This window comes from Muntiacus reevesi, chromosome 15, assembly GCF_963930625.1.
Source record: "Muntiacus reevesi chromosome 15, mMunRee1.1, whole genome shotgun sequence".
NCBI lineage: Eukaryota > Metazoa > Chordata > Mammalia > Artiodactyla > Cervidae > Muntiacus > Muntiacus reevesi.
Window position 1 is genome coordinate 28,633,755 of NC_089263.1, and position 16,758 is coordinate 28,650,512.

At 42.3% G+C, this 16,758-nt stretch overlaps 1 protein-coding gene across 1 annotated transcript in view; it reads right to left on the reverse strand.

Moving 5' to 3' along the window:
- Window positions 1-16,758, reverse strand: part of TBC1D2B (TBC1 domain family member 2B) — an 88,683-nt gene that overhangs the window by 45,737 nt on the left and 26,188 nt on the right. The window contains exon 3 of the mRNA XM_065906451.1: window positions 9,516-9,681. Within this exon, the coding sequence (XP_065762523.1) occupies window positions 9,516-9,681 (166 nt within the window). The remainder of the gene's footprint in view (window positions 1-9,515; window positions 9,682-16,758) is intronic.

The following is a 16,758-nucleotide window of genomic DNA, read 5'->3' on the forward strand; positions in this document are numbered from 1 at the left end:
ACCCACCTCGCTCAAATTCTGCACGGCTCCAGGGCGGTCACACTCCCACCCCCGAGCATGCACACTCACACAAGGATCAGCCAGAATTGCACAAGAGAGCCAATTCTTTTACCTGAAGTGATCTGGACTATTAGTAAATTAATGAAAACATTGTTTTAAAGCAGGAAACCATTTAACAGTAACTTAAACACATGAACCGGTGAAGGCATACATACCTTCATAAGCATGCACTGACGTGCCAGCCCCCTGAGCTAGGCCAGCCAAGGCTTCTTCCTGAGTCTGGGGCTACTGACCACAGCAACCTGGTCTCTTTCTTGGATAAATCACACCCATAAGATACTAGTTAACTTTTCTAAATTTGTTTTGCTTCTTTTTAAAAAGTAGATTAGGGACTTACAGTTGTGAAACAATCTAAGCATAGAATCTTTACAGGTTTTGAACAATTTTTCTTCCTCCTATCTTTCACCAACTGTGTCACCCACATCCTGGCAATTTTTTAGTGACTCACCTTTATCAAATTTCCCCCAAGCATTTAACTTGCTTTTTCACAGAAAAAGCAACTGATTTTAACATCTTATGGGTTTACCAAGTATTTCGCTCAATTATATAATTACAAGAACATGTACAACTAGTTAGCATTAACTAGTTAGGAACAAAGTCAGCCCACTCTTGGTTTGCAGCTGGCTGGTGGGAGGAGGGGCACAGGGTGCCCTACAGTAGCCCTTAATCTCCTGCAGTCACTGAGGACCACGGCTCTGTAGAAAGAATTTAAAATATCAGGTAAACAGGGGAGCTGGTGGAAGCTGGTTAGGAGAGTTTCAACTGTATTGATAAATGGAATAAAAACATAGTAGACAAGCATTCAATTACCCCTTAAGCCCTGATGACACTCTAAAAGACCATTTAAATTTATATAAAATATATGTAATTTTTAAGCCATTAATTTATAATACAGAAATTTGTTTTAATATTTCTATGGTCATTAAAACCTCTAAAAAAAACAAAAAAATCTCTGTGCATCTAAAGCATTTTACTGAATACTTAAACATTTTTTAAGCACACTGCAAGCAAAAAAAGAAAACAAAAACCATAAACACCTAAGATCCATATGCCAACCAAGAGACATCAGGGTTTCTATAGAAAGTGGCCCCCTGGACCCCCGTGGAGAATGGCTTTGCCATGAACTGTGTCTCCCCCAACAAAGGCAGCAACTAACCCTCATCTAGTACTTAGTGAGGGTCAGGTGCTGCTCAAAGTAGTTAATATGCATTAAATTATCATCACCATCATGTTCATCTCCCAAAATATGTGTGATTATTACCCCCATTTTACAAATGAAAGTTAAGTAACCTGCCCAAGTCATGCAGCTTTAAGTCATAGAGCTGGAACTGAACTTGGGTGGCTGGTTCTTAATCACTGGGCTATGGTGGGAAGGCACAGCGGATAGAAGATAACTCCTAGTGTGACCTTCAACCCTGTATGTGAACTGTCACTGTTAAAGCAAAGGTGACACTTGCTCACTTTCTTAGGGGAAACACACTCCACAATCAGAAAGCCCCCAGTGTTATGGGTCTGACTCCCCCATTCCATTATCTAACTTTAAGGGCAGATGGAACTGCTCAGGCATGAAAATCTGGCAAATCAATCATTTCCTAAATATGTTCTTAGAACGAGGGGTGGAAGGAACACTGGGCTCCAATCAAGGCACCACAGTGCCTCTCAGATCTTCCATATACTTGCTATGTGTCTTGAGCACGTCACCTTACTAATAGGGACAGAGAAAAGGGATACAGTAGGTGATTAAATAGTTAATTCCAATAAAGGACAGTAATTACAGAAAAAAGTATGGGAGATCCCTGTAAGTTAATGATCACTCAAGAAACAGGTCTGCCTAGCAACAAAACCATGAAACAGAAGCATGAGACATGCCCTCAAACAATAAGTCAATGGTGGAATGAGACCCACACCCTACCCAGTGATGTCAGTAAGCTAATGACCCCAGACATGCTCTCTGCACACATAAAAAAACAATAATTTGGGTAAGGTGACATTTCAAAGTGAAAGACCCTCATTAAACTGAGATTTGAAATCATTTTTCCACAGCACCATGACAGCCCTGGATGGGCCATCCAGGGTCAAAAACTCCCCTACCCAACACGTTGGGAGAGTTAAAGACTCAAAGAATGAGGAAGAAGGTGGTCTTACTCCCCTCCCCTCGTCTCCTTTGATTATACAAATGCAGCCCACTAAGTTCTTGGGGGTGGCACCCTCTTGCCTGCCCGCTTGTAAATCTCATGAGCATCCTGTTCTAATGAATCACTTCTTATCTATCACTTTGCCTCTCAATGAACTCTTTCTGTCCTGAGACATAAAGAACCTAGCTCCTCAGAGCCCCCAAGACACTTTTCGGAGGTTTCATTACCTCTCTTAAGTGTCAACTTTTTAACATGTAAAATAAAGGGATCATCTCTTGGTGACTTTCTAATATTTTTAGGAGCACAGAAACATTTCTTTGATCCAACAGATGGAAATCAGTGAAAGCGGTGGTGCTCTAGTTGCAGGTGTCCAGGGAGAGAGCCCCACCTTGCCTCCTCCCTCCCATCATCCCTTCAGGGCTGGCTGGCGAGGGACTGAATCAGATGAGATGGGGCACATCAGGCAGAAGGACAAACCCTGAGTGAAGGTCCTGGGTGAACAGCAAAGTACAGAATGGCCAGAAAATAGCAGTTCAAGGAGTGAGAACTTGGGGAAACAGTGACTGAAGGGACAAGCCACTTCTTGGATCCGTAAGTGAGGGGAGGACACAGGGCATACCGCCACCCCCAATATTGGAAAGACAGGCCAACACAGGGAGTCACAGCCTCCTGGAGCAGAGACTCAACTACGGAACCAGTGCCAGGGCAGGAAAACTCACTGCAACTGCTGACTTGCTGGAGGCTCAGTACACACACCTCTGTGAGTTAAAAACTCCAGGGACCCAGTCACAGGGGAGCTCACAGTATTGTGAGACTTACCTCCAGGGCTAAACAAGGTTCCCACAGTGAATACCAGAGAAAAATCCCCTCTGGTTTCTGGCAGAGAGGGGAAAAGGAATAATTTTTAAATATTCCAGAGCTCTCTGCTCTTAACAAGGCCTGCCTTCCAGGAAAACTATTAACCAGAGCCTAACCTGGGTATTACTGGAGCCCAGATGACCTGTGGGAAGGGAAATAGCCAACTCCAGTCCATTCTAGTCATCCTGCCCCACCTAAGGGGGAATAAACATACTGAGAAACACTTGTGAAGTTCACACTGCAGAGGCACAAGCTCACTTAGAGCCTGAGCCCAAATCACAGGACTATACCTCACCTCCCACACCTCATCGCCATATTACTAAAAGCCTATTTACAGCAGTTCCTTCAACCCAGAACACTACGTTCAGCTACAAGGCAAAATTACAAAACATACCAAAAGGCAAAAAAACTCCACAGTTTGAAGAGATAAATAAGCATCAGAACCAGACATAGCTAGGATATTGGAGTATCAGACTGGGGATTTACAACTATGATTAACATGCTCAGGGCTCTGATGGATAAGACAGCATGCAAGAACAGACAGCCAGGGTGTCCCTGGTGGTCCAGTGGTTAAGAATCTGATTTGCAATGCAGGGACACCCTGATCTGGGAAGATTCTCACATGCCATAGGGCAAACAAGCCCATGCACCACAACTACTGAGCCTGGAAGCCATGAGTACTGTGCCTGAGCACCACAACTACGGAAGCCTGCACACCCTACAGCCGACACTCTGCAACAAGAGAAGCCTCTGAAATGAGAAGCCCAAGGACCACAACAAACAGCACCCACTCACCACAGCTAGATAAAGCCCGCACACGGCAACGAAGGCCCACCACAGCCAAAACTCAAAATAAATAAAAAAAAAACAGATAGCGTAAGCGAAGATGGAAATTCTAAAAAAAGAACAAAAAATAAATTCTAGAGGTAAAAACACTGCAAAAAAACAAAAGGATGTCTTTGATGGACTTATGAATAAACCGGGCACAGTTAAGGAAAGAAACTGAGTACACAGATATCCTGATAGAACCCCCCAAAACTAAAAGGCAAAGAGAACAAAGACTGGGGAAAAAAGGAAGAGGAAGAGAGCCTCTGAGGACCATGGGACAATCACAAAGGGTATAACATACACATAATGGGAATACCAGAAGTAGAAGAAAGAGAGGGGCAAAGAAGAAATACTTGGCACAATAAATGCCAAAAAGCCCGTGTCATGGCATACCATTTTCAAACTACAGAAAATCAAAGACAAAAAATTCTGAAAGAAGCCAGAGGAAAATAACTACCTTACCTATAGAGGAACAAAGACAATTACATGTGACCATTCCTCAGAAACTCTGCAAATAAAAATAGACTGAAATATTTAAAGTGTTGAGAGAAAAAAATTATCCCACCAACCAAGAACTCTGTAAAGTGTGAAATTATCCTTTAAAAGTGAAGGAGAATTTTTTTTAAAAGTAAAGACTTTCTCAGGCAAAAAAAAAAAAGAAAGAAAAAAATTTTTGAGGGAATCTGTTGCTAGTAGATTTGCTTTGCAAGAAATATTAAGTTCTTTAGAAAGAAGAAAAATAATATAGGTGAGAAACTCAGATTCAACATAAGAGTACTGAAGAAGGAATAAATAAAAGCAAAATAAAAACATTTTCCTTATTCTAATTGATCTAACAAATAGTCTATTCAAAATAATAATACCAGGAATGTACACTTATGTATACTTGTTACATATATATATGTTCAGTTCAGTTGCTCAGTCATGTCCGACTCTTTGTGACCCCATTGACTGCAGCACACCAGGCTCCTCTGTCCATCACCACCTCCCAGAGCTTCCTCAAACTCATGTCCATCAAGTTGGTGATGCCATCCAACCATCTCATCCTCTGTCATCCCCTTTTCCTCCCACCTTCAATCTTTCCCAGCATCAGGGTCTTTTCAAATGAGTCAGTTCTTTGCATCAGGTGGCCAAAGTATTTGAGTTTCAGCTTCAGCATCAGTCCTTCCAATGAATATTCAGGACTGACTTCCTTTAGGATGGACTGGTTGGGTCTTCTTGCAATCCAAGGGACTCTTAAGAGCCTTCTCCAACACCGCAATTCAAAAGCATCAATTCTTTGGCACTCAGATTTCTTTATAGTCCAACTCTCACATCTGTACATGACTACTGGAAAAACCATAGCTTTGACCAGATGGACCTTTGTTGGCAAAGTAATGTCTCTGGTTTTTAATATGCTGTCTAGGTTGGTCACAGCTTTTCTTCCAAGGAGCAAGTGTCTTTTAATTTCATGTCTGAAGTCACCATCTGCAGTGATTTTGGAGCCCAAGAAAATAAAGTCTGTCATTGTTTCCATTGTTTCCCCATTTATTTGCCATGTATATGTTATGCTGATATACGTTTTATACATGTATAAACTTACATTATGCATATATTATGGATGCTTATGTATATATATTTTGTATATATGTGCTATTTATGCTTTATATATGAGTGAAATGAATAACAGCAATGATATAAGGAACTAGAGTAGATAATTAGGATTGTTTTATTGTTATAATATACTCACACAACCTGTTAAGTAGAATAGTGTTATTTCAAAGTGGACTTGGATTCGTTGTAAACATATAATGGAAATCCTAGGGCAACCACTAAAAAGGTTAAAAAAAAAAAGAAGTATAACTGATGTGCCAAGTAAGCAAAGAAAATGGAATCATAAAAAATGCTCAATTAAACCACAAAAGGCAGTAAGAAAGTGGAAGACAAAAATAGCAACAAAGAACAAGGACGACAAATGTTAACAGAAAACACAGTAATGAATGCAGTATACATTAATCCAACTAAATCAATAATCACTTTGAATGTCAATGGTGTAAATGGATCAATTAAAAGATGCAAACTGCCAGAACTAATAAAAAATCAGCTCACAACTATGTTATCTGCAAGAAATCCACTTTAAAATAAAGGCAAAAATAGATAAAAGTAAACAGAGAAAAATATATTGTGTTAACATTAATCAAAAGAAAGCAGGAGAGCTATATTAAATTCAGAGAGTAGACTTCAAAGTAAGGGAAGTTATCAGGGATAAAGACGGCCAGGACACGATGATAAAGGGGTCAATTATTCAAGAAGACATAACAAGTCTTAATGTGCATGCACCTAGCAACAGGGCATTTAAAGTCTGTGAGGCAAAAACTGATAGCCCTGAAAGAGAAAGAGATGAATCCACCATCACAGGCGGAGTCTTCAGTACCCCTCTATCTGACACAGACAAATCCAGTAGGCAAAAAATCAGTAAGGACACAGATGAACTCACCACCACCATTAATAACCTTGATATAAATGACATCTACAAATTACTTCATCCAGCAAGAGCAGAAAATACATTTTCCTGATATGGAACACTCATCAAGATAGATTACATTCTGGGTCATAAAATACACATTAACAAATTTAAAGAACAGAAATCATACAATGTCTGCTTTTAGACCACAGTAGAATTAAACCAGAAATCAGTAACAGAAAGGTATTAACAACAAGAAAATCTTCAAGTATGTGGAGATTAAACAACACATGTCCAAGTGACATGTGAGTCAAAGAAGACATCTCAAAACTAGTTTTAAAATATTTTTAACTAAATGAACATGTAAATTATCAAAATCTGCAGGATGCAGCAAAAACAGTGCTTAGAGGGAAATTTATAGCATTGGATGAAAGATCTAAAATCAATAATCTAAGTTTCTATCTTAGGACATTAGAAAAAGAAGAGCAAATTAAATCCAAAGTAAACAGAAAACTAGAGCAGAAATCAATAAAATTGAAAACAGGAAATCAATACAGAAAAAATGAAAACAAAGCTGGTTCTTTGAAGAGATCAATTGGTGTGATAAGTCTCTAGCTGGGCTAACTAAGGAAAAAGAAATGATGTTAATTACTAATATCAGAGATTAAAGAGGGAAAATAACCACGGATTTTCTGGAAATTAAAAGAATAAGCAAGAAATACAATAAACAACTCAACTGCCATAAATTTGATAACTTAGATGAAATGGACCAATTCCTTGAGAGGGAAAACCATTCATAGATGACACAACCATCTACGTAGAAAACCTGAAGAGATTAACCAGAAAATTCTTAGGACTAGTAAATGATCATAGCAAGGTTGCACAATATGAGATTAACACACAAAATTCAATTGTTTTCTTCCATACCAACAATGAATAAGTGGAATTTGAAGTTAATAACACAGTATCATTTACATTATTAGCACCAAGAAAGCAAAATACTTAAGGCATATAAATCTAACAAAATGTACATATACGATCTATATGTACGGAAAACCACAAAACTCTGATGAAGTCAAAGAACAAAATAAATGGAGAAATATTCCACACTCATGGTTAGAAAGCCTCAGTATTTTCAGCTCTTCCCAATTTTAACTATAGATTCAATGTGTGCACGCATGCTAAGTCACTTCAGTTGTGTCTGACTCTTTGCAACCCTATGGGTCACAGCCCACCCGTTCCTCTGTCCTTGGGATTCTCCAGGCAAGAATACTGGAGTGCCCTCTCACAGGAGATCTTCTCGCCCAGGGTATGGAACCCACGCTTCTTACATCTACTGCATTGGCAGGTGAGTTCTTTACAACTAGCACCACCTGGGAAGCAATGCAATCCCAATCAAAATCCTGGCAAGTTATTTTGTGATTATCAACAAAATGATTCTAACATTAATATGGAGAGGGAAAAGACTCAGACTATCCAACACAACAACTGAAGGAGAATAAAGCTGGAAGACTGACACTATTCTACTTTGAGACCTATAAAGCTATGGTAATCAAGACAGTGTGGTGCTACTGGCAAAAGAATAGACAAATACATTAATAGAACATAACAGAGAATCCAGAAATAGAACCGTATAAATACAATTAACTGATCATTGGCAAAGAAGCAAAGACAATACAATGGAGCAAAGGTTACCTCTTCAACAAATAGTGCTGAAGCAACTAGACACTCACATGAAAAATAAAGAACCAGACACAGAGACCATATATGCTTCACAGAAATTGACTCAAAATGGATCACAGATGTAAATGTTAAACTCAAAACTACAGAACTACAAGTTAACATTAACACAGAAGGAAACCTACACAACCTTGGGTATGGTGAAGCCTTTTTAGATACAATAACAAAGACATGATCTTGAAAGAAATAATTGATAAGCTGGACTTGATAAAAATTAAAAACTTCTGCTCTGTGAAAGCCAAAATTGAGAGAATTAGATGATAGCCACAGACTGGGAAAATATATTTACAAAACACACATCTGATAAAGGACTGCTATTCAAAATACACAAAGAGTCATTAAAATGCAACAATAAGAAAACAAACAGCCCAATCTTAAAAATGGCCAAAGACCTTAACAGCCACTCCACCAAAGAAGATAAACAAGCAGCAAATATGCATATGAAAAATGGTCCACCTCATACGTCATCGAGGAAATGAAAATTAAAACAACAAACTACCACTAAACAACTACTGCAACAGCCAAAACCTGGAACACTGATGACATGAAACGCTGGCAAGGATGTGGAGCAACAGGAACTCTCATTTATTGTTGGGAGAAATGAAGGCAAAGTGGTACGTTTCAGAAGACCACCTGGCAGTTTCTTACAAAACTCAACATACTCTTACCATATGATCCAACATCTTCCTTGATATTTAAAGAAGTTGAAAAATTATGTCTTCATAAAACCTGCACACAGATGTTTATAGCAACTGTATTCATAGTAGCCCAAAAGTGGAAAGAATTCAAATGCCCATTAACTGAAGGACGGATAAACAAAATGTGGTATACCCACATAATGGAGTATTATCCCACAATCAAGAGACATGAAATATTAACGAAGTACTGATACATGCTACAACTTGGATGAAAACCTTAAAAACATTACGCTCAGTGAAAGAAGCAAGACGAGATACTATAGGATGTCACTCCTATGAAATAAGCAGAATTGGCAAATCCACTGAGACAAAAATGTAGTGGCTACCAAGGGCAGGATAGGAAGGAGGTGTTTGGGGGAAACAGGAAGGGACTGCTAATGGGTCCTGGGGTTTCTTATTGGGGTGGTGAAAATTATTCTGAAACTGACTGTGGTGATGCTCAGTCAACTCTGCAGCCTGGGAGCCTTGTGACCTTAGACAAGGACTCCTCCTGAGCCAATTGCTGTCTCCATAAAATGTCAACCATATGATCATATGTCAATCACTGAGTATGGTAATACTCAAACAATTAAACCCTGAGTGTGAAAGTATCAGGCACGTAACAGGAGTCCCATACAAGCTAAAAGTATGCGAAAGAACCTTGTGACCAATACCTTCACAAATGCCAGATGATTTTATAATTTCACATATAAAATTATACGTTATCAGAAATTATCCATTTTCAGTTTCACATAATGCTTTCCAAAGACTCACCTGAGCTCCGTGCCCCACTGTTTAAAAGAGAAGTTACTAGAATTTGGAGGCCCTGGGGTGGGCTGATTTGCAGCTTGCTCTCCTACCAGCTCCCCAGGGGCGGCTTCCACAGCAAGGACATTTCTGGCTTTTTCTGCAGAAGCATTTGAGTGCAGGTTAATTAAATCTGAAAGAAAGGCAAACAAGTGTCAGTTATTCAAAGATTCCACAGGGAACTTGATATCCCACATAACACACTATCTTGACAAACTATATAAAAACTTATATATTACAGTATTTTTAAGTGTTGTTAATTTTTGGTTGCGCTGGGCCTTCCTTGCTGCATGCAGGCTTTCTCTAGTTGGGGTGAGTGGAGGCTACTCTTCGTTGCAGGGCATGGGCTTCTCATTGCAGTGGCTTCTCTTGTTGCAGAGCACAGGCTCTAGGGCGTTCGGGCTTCAGGACTGTGGTGCATGGGCTTAGCTGCTACAAGGCGTGTGGGATCTTCCCAGACCAAGGACTGAACCTGTGCCCCCTGCATGTATCACACTGGCAGCCAGATTCTTATACACTGTACCACCGGGGAAGTCCAATATTACAGTATATTTTTCATGTGTACTACATAAAAATACAATCTGTAGATGGCTAGGGTGTTCTGTAAACATTCTCATCTAAAGTTGATCCACGTTCCTCAGAGGAAGGTTGTACACGCTTCAAACCAGCAAGTGTTAACAGCAACAGCACAGGGAAAATAGCTAGAGTTCATCTCTGCTGTCTTGTAGATCAGTAAACCCAGTATAGAGCTGTGATCATGGTCCACTTACCTACACCAATAAGGAACAATTTCCAGGATAAACTGTTATGTTAAAAAAAAAAAAAAAAACTGCAGACCAGATTACACTAACGCCCTTTTCTGTAAGAGGGCAATAGAATACATACATACTTGCTAATTGCAAATACTGACACTGAAAAAATAAGTTTACATACAAAGGCCAGTAGTTCAGTAAATTCACAGGCAAATGCACTGATGCTAAAGTCTGATCAAATCTGAGACTATTTCTTAAAAATGTAAGCATTTGAAATATTTGAGGTTGCAATGATATGCTGCCCAGAATTTGCTTCAAGATAACAATATTTTGTTATTCAACAAATAAATGATATCCACCTCAAACAACATGTTATTTGCTTCCAAATAATAAAATTAAGTGGGTAAATATATCAATGAAACAAAATGGGCCATGAAATACTAATTGTTGAAACTACCTAATAAACATGTGGGTAATATTATGTTATTCTCTCTTTGCATATGCTTAAAATTCCCCATAATAAAAACTTACTTTTCTAAGGTTCTGATAAAATGCATCCAATAATAAGTATTTTGTATTCTTCCCAACTGTATAATCTCTCTGAGAATATACATGCTTGTAAATAGAATTTAACACTTTTTCCTGATAACCAATTTGATCCATACTTCCCTGGAATAAAGCATCCCTAGATTGGTAATGTCAATCATCACTTTCAGTGGAAACAATCAGAATGGAATGCTGGACACTGATATCCAAGGAAAAATTTACTTTCTAATCAGATGAGCACACAACCTGAGTTCACTCAGGACAAGTCACTGTGAAGGTCACTGAGCACCAACAGAGAAGGCAGAGCAGAGGAAATACTGCAGTCAGGGGTCCTTGAAAACTGATGTTCCGAAAGAGAACACCTACCGATGGGCTCACACTTTGTTGGCAGGTCACTCACTTGACTGTAGTCAGTGTGGGAAGGGCTCCGGAAACACACTGGGAAAAGTATGCTGGGTGTGACACGAAGTGACTGCTGTGTATCCATCAAGGGAACTGGGGCCTGGCCAGGAGAGTCAACACCTGGCTCATAGTAGGGTTCTGAGTAGGAAAAGCAAGAATTTGTGTTGGGAGACAGAAGAACTATGGGCTTGGCAATGGATTACCACATTAAGTCAAGAAGGCCAGATTCCTGGCCTGATTCCTGATTCAAATGATGACTGTGTATGAAGCATTAGTGCTCAGGGTACAACAAAGAATCAGACAGAGGTCTTTCCCTAAAGGAGAACACATCTAGGAGAAACACATGAAATAATAAAATGTTAAGCTCCAAGTCACCACTGAATGCAGCGAGTCCCTGGTATCCAGACCTTCCTCTGAGTCTTAGGGTCCAGGAGATGCCTTGGGGATTTTCCACGGGACAGAAGGAAGGGGTCCTGCCCTCAGCTTCAACCAAAGTGGTTCCTCTTTTCACCCTTTTGTATCCTGGAGTTCCCCCATGAGATTTCATTTGGGGAAAGAAAAAAAGAGTTTGAAAAAACAAACGAAAAAACGCCAAGTCCAAACACCACTAATGGGGTCCAGTCTCCTCCACCTACTTTATCTGTCAGGACATGGAAGACCAGAGTCTCTGCAGCAACAACTGCATGCGGGGCAGTGACTGCACCGGGCAGAGGCGGGCACCCGACATCTGAGCATGTGTCAGCAAGATGGCACACGGGCACACCTCTGCTTTAGACAAAGGTTAAGTCAACACCCAGGCTTTCCAGAGGCTGGTCTTTCACAGACCCCTCACAGGCGAAGCATCACAGCTCTAAGCCAAGCCAGGAAATAAGCACAACGCACTGCACCTGTTTCTGGCGTGAGCCGAGTCCAGCCCCTTCTTCCTGTGTGGTCGGCAGCAAGGTGACGCACAGGCCCTCTGCGGGCGAGACTGTCAAGGGCGCCAGCGCAGCCCACCGCCCAGGACCTGGACGCCCAGCCCTTGCAGCAGCCCTGGGCTACGCTGGAAAAGCTTCCTGAGGAACTTGGGCCCAGAGGGTGGGGTGCAGAAAGAGGACTGGAGCCAGGGAGGATGTTGGCAAAACAGACCATTTCTAAAAGTCATTATCTGACGTGAAAAAGAAGCCATTTCCAGGTTTTAGCTATTACTGTTTGTCTGGTTTTGGGTTTTTAAAAGACCACGTGGAGGTTTCCTTAATTAAAAGCGGAGCTGCTGGCTTCTCCTCAATACATGTACCAACATTAGCATTCAGGGGACCGCTTCAAGGAGGACACAAACTAGGACAGGAGAGTATTTCCTTGAAGCCTCAAGAGGATGGACTGGGTTCACAAACATGTGCTTTACTATGCAGCTGCAGTGGGGAAGAGTCTGTGCTTGAAGAGTTTTGATGTTTAGGTCTTTGTTATTTTTGAAAATTTTCAAATGCCTAAATGACACTTCTGAGCAAGTTTTGGACTACAAATTTTACCTTCCTGGGTTCTGATTCCAGCAGAGCCTCTATCATCCCAGTGTGGCCATTCCCAGATCTCCAGGAGTCTTTCCCACTGGACGCAGTCTAACACCAGGGGCCCCCGGCGCCGCACACAGGGGAGGCTCCTGCTCACATCTGGTCACCTGCGTGAGTCTTCCCCTCCTCTCCTGCTCCTAGCCCCCCGCCAGCAGCCCTGAAGAGGGCAGAACAGAGAGCCAAGTGCAGCACCATCCAAGAAATGAGGAAAGAGCACTGGGGAAAGGCATTCCCATGTCAAGGTTACTATAAGAGAGAGCCTGTGGGTCCCCACTGGGAGCTGGAGGCCACTCAGAGTGGGGTTAACCTGAAAAAGCTTTTTTTCCCCTTTATCAAAGTGAGTTTAACCCAGCTTGTGACGGAATGGCTGGAAGCACTATAGTTACCTTCCAAGTGAGGGAGCAGTGTGCATCTACCCCAAAAGAAGTAGAGGCAGCAAGCCCCCGGGTCTCAGAGGCCCCAGGGTGGACCAGCCCATGTGTCTGGTTAATGACTTGTCCATCCGCTCTCTCCCAAGCCTCGCCAAGGATGTAAATCTTGTGAGAATCGGACCCCTGTCTGATGTGCTGACGGCCACATACCCCACAGCAGACACAGAGAGGGTCTCGATAAACACTGGTAAACGGCTGAAGGAAGAAATGAAGGGCGACTGCCGTGGTGCGGAGGAAGGGCCTGCTGCGGGCTGAGGACGTTGGGCAGGAGGCAGCGGGGCTCCTGCCATTCTCTAAGAATCTACACTCACCATCCCTCCCGCTTCCCCGTCTCCTGCCACCTCGCCCCTGAGAGACCCCCTGAATGATGGATGCGGGAGCACACCCCAACCCAGGGCTTCTCTCTCTTGCCTTCTCACGCCTCCATGCATTCCTGCGTCATGCTCAGGGCCCCCATCCACCCCCCACATTCACTGCACCCCATGCCACCCAAAGCTGGGCTTGGCCCGTCTCCACAAACACCACAGTCCAGCCCACCGTGGACCGTCTCCTGCAGATCTTCTTCAGGAGGCTCCCACGGGCTCCCCCAGAGATACAGCTGGAATCTAACCCTGCTCATCATCTCCCTCCCTGTCACAGCCCGACGTCAGGAATCACAGAAACTTCAATCCAGAAGGAACCTCAGGGAGCATCTTGTTTCCAGGCGGGGAAACGGTGTGTGCCCGAGGTTCTACGCACTTTCTGCACTAGATCAGGCTGCCTCTCAGCCTCGAGGTTGATAATCACCGTGACTTACACATCACAACACCACCTGGCATTCTGTAGAATTTTACAAACAGGATTATATAAAAGCACAGCTTCTTTGATGACTTTGGGGAACTGGGACATTAAATGACTTGGTAGAATTCCTGTGGCTTTGCCAATGTGGGATCTGCACCCCACCCTACGGTTTCCCTCCCTCCAGTCCCAGCACATGCACAGAGCGCCCAGCACACATTGGGGGAGGACTGGACCCACCGGCCACTTCCCTTCCCCTCCCCCTGCTCCCACACAAGCCGCCGGCACCACGGCAGTTACTCTCGCAGCTGTTTCAGAGGAGGAAATGTGCGGTCATCCCTCAAACCGTCTTCACCGTACCCTCTTCTGTGAGAAATACCCCTGAACTCAAACAGGCACTTGGGCACTGAAGCCTCCTCTGATCCTAAGGGCTTCTGTACTCTGGAACTCTCAAGAAGTCTTAAAATACAAAGTCCTGTTTTCCCTTACTTGTTTGCCTATTCGTTTAGATGGGAAATGGAGTATACAGAACATGCAACACATCCATCTTGTAATTGGGTTCTGGCTACCTCTTTCCCAACAGCTCTGAAGGTTGGCAGATTCTTGATTTTATCTTTGCAAATTACTCCTTTGTGTTGAAAGTAGGTCTTTATCTATCCAAACATGGAAGACACACAGAGAGGCATTTGAGGCATGTCATACTTTTCAGAGGCCAGACTGCAGATGAAAGGCGGACAGACCAGATAAAACGGTGACAAAATCATCCCACTTTCTAATACCTGTCTGACTAATATACGGCTGCAAATTCCAATCACACAGATGAACAGACTCTTCCTCTGGAAACATGAACCCTAGAAAACAATTTTAATGTGGGCAATAAACTGCCTATCCAAACTCCATTCCAGCTCTTCCTCACAGACCCTGGTTTCGACGGTGGCCACATGCTCAGCTGAAACACTTGCCTCCTCAAACTCCATTCCAGCTAGGGCTGGTCCTGTGACAGTTCTAGCTAATGAGGCATAAAGTGATAGAGTTTCTAGGAAGGCTTTCTCCTATTTGACACGGGTGTCACTTCCAAAGGAGGACAGAATGAATCCCTCAATGGCACTGGTGGGGGGGAGCTTTGCCAACCAGGAACTGCCATCCTGAGACAGAAATCTCAACTTCTAAGTCCCTACTAGGTTTTCCATTAATTGCAGCTGAATGGAAGCCTAAGGGATTGAAAATGATAATATCATATATGCATGTATTGCTGTTGTTGGTTTGTTGCTCAGTCGTGTCTGACTCTTTGTGATCCCATGGACTGTAGCCCACGTGGCTCCTCTGTCCATGGAATTTTCCAGGCAAGAATACTGGAGTGGGTTGTCATTTTTCTTTCTCCAGGGGTTCTTCCTCACCCAGGGATCAAACTCACATCTCCTGCACTGCAATCAGATTCTTCACTGCTGGGCCACCAGGGAAGCCCATATGTACGTATACGTGTGTGTATGTTTTTGTTGTTGTGGCTCAGTCACTCAGTCATGTCCAACTCTTTGCAACGCTATCAACTGCAGTACGCCAGGCTTCCCTGTCCTTCACTATCTCCTGGAGCTTGCTCAAACTCAAGTCCATTGAGTCAACGATGCCATCCAAGCATCTCATCCTCTATCAACCCCTTCTCCTCCTGCCCTCAATCTTTCCCAACATCAGGGTCTTTTCCAATGAGTCAGCTCTTCACATCAAGCGGCCAAAGTTTTGGAGCTTCAGCTTCACCGTCCTTCCAATGAATATTCAGGGCTGACTTCCTTTAGGATTGACTCATTGGATCTCCTTGCAGTCCAAGGAACTCTCAAGAGTCTTCTCCAGTACCACAGTTCAAAAGCATCAATTCTTTGGCACTCAGATTTCTTTATAGTCCAACTCTCACATCCATACATGGCTACTGGAAAAACCATAGCTTTCACTAGATGGACATTTGTAGGCAAAGTAACGTCTCTGCTTTTTAATACACTGTCTAGGTTTGTCATAGCTTTTCTCCAAAGAGCAAGTGTCTTCTAATTTCGTGGTTGTAGTCACTGTCACAGTGATTTTGGAGCCCAGGAAAAAAAAAGTTTCCATTTTTTCCTCATCTACTTGCCATGAAGTGATGGGACAGGATGCCATGATCTTAGTTTTCTGAAAGCTGAGTTTTAAACCAGCTTTTTCACTCTCTTCTTTCACCTTCAACAAGAAGCTCTTTAGTTCCTCTTTGCTTTCTGCCATTAGGGTGGTGTTATCTGCATATCTGAAGTTATTGATATTTCTCCCAGCAGTCTTGATTCCAGCTTGTGCTTCTTCCAGCCCAGCATTTCGTATGATGTACTCTGCATAAAGTTAAATAAGTAGGATGACAATATATAGTCTTGACATACTCCTTTCCCAATTTTGAACCAGTCTGTTGTTCCATGTCCAGTTCTAACTGTTGCTTCTTGACCTGCATATAGGTTTCTCAAGAGGCAGGTTAGGTGCTCTGATATTCCCATCTCTATAAGAATTTTCCACAGTTTGTTGTGATCCACACAGTCAAAGGCTTTAGTGTAGTCAATAAAGCAGAAGTAGATGTATTTTCTGGAATTCTCTTGCTTTTTCTATGATCCACTGAATGTTGGCAATTTGATCTCTGGTTCCTCTGCCTTTTCTAAATCCAGCTTATATATCTGGAAGTTCTTGGTTCACATACTGTTGAAGCCTAGAGCTTGAAGGATTCTGAGCATTACCTTGCTAGTATGTGAAATGA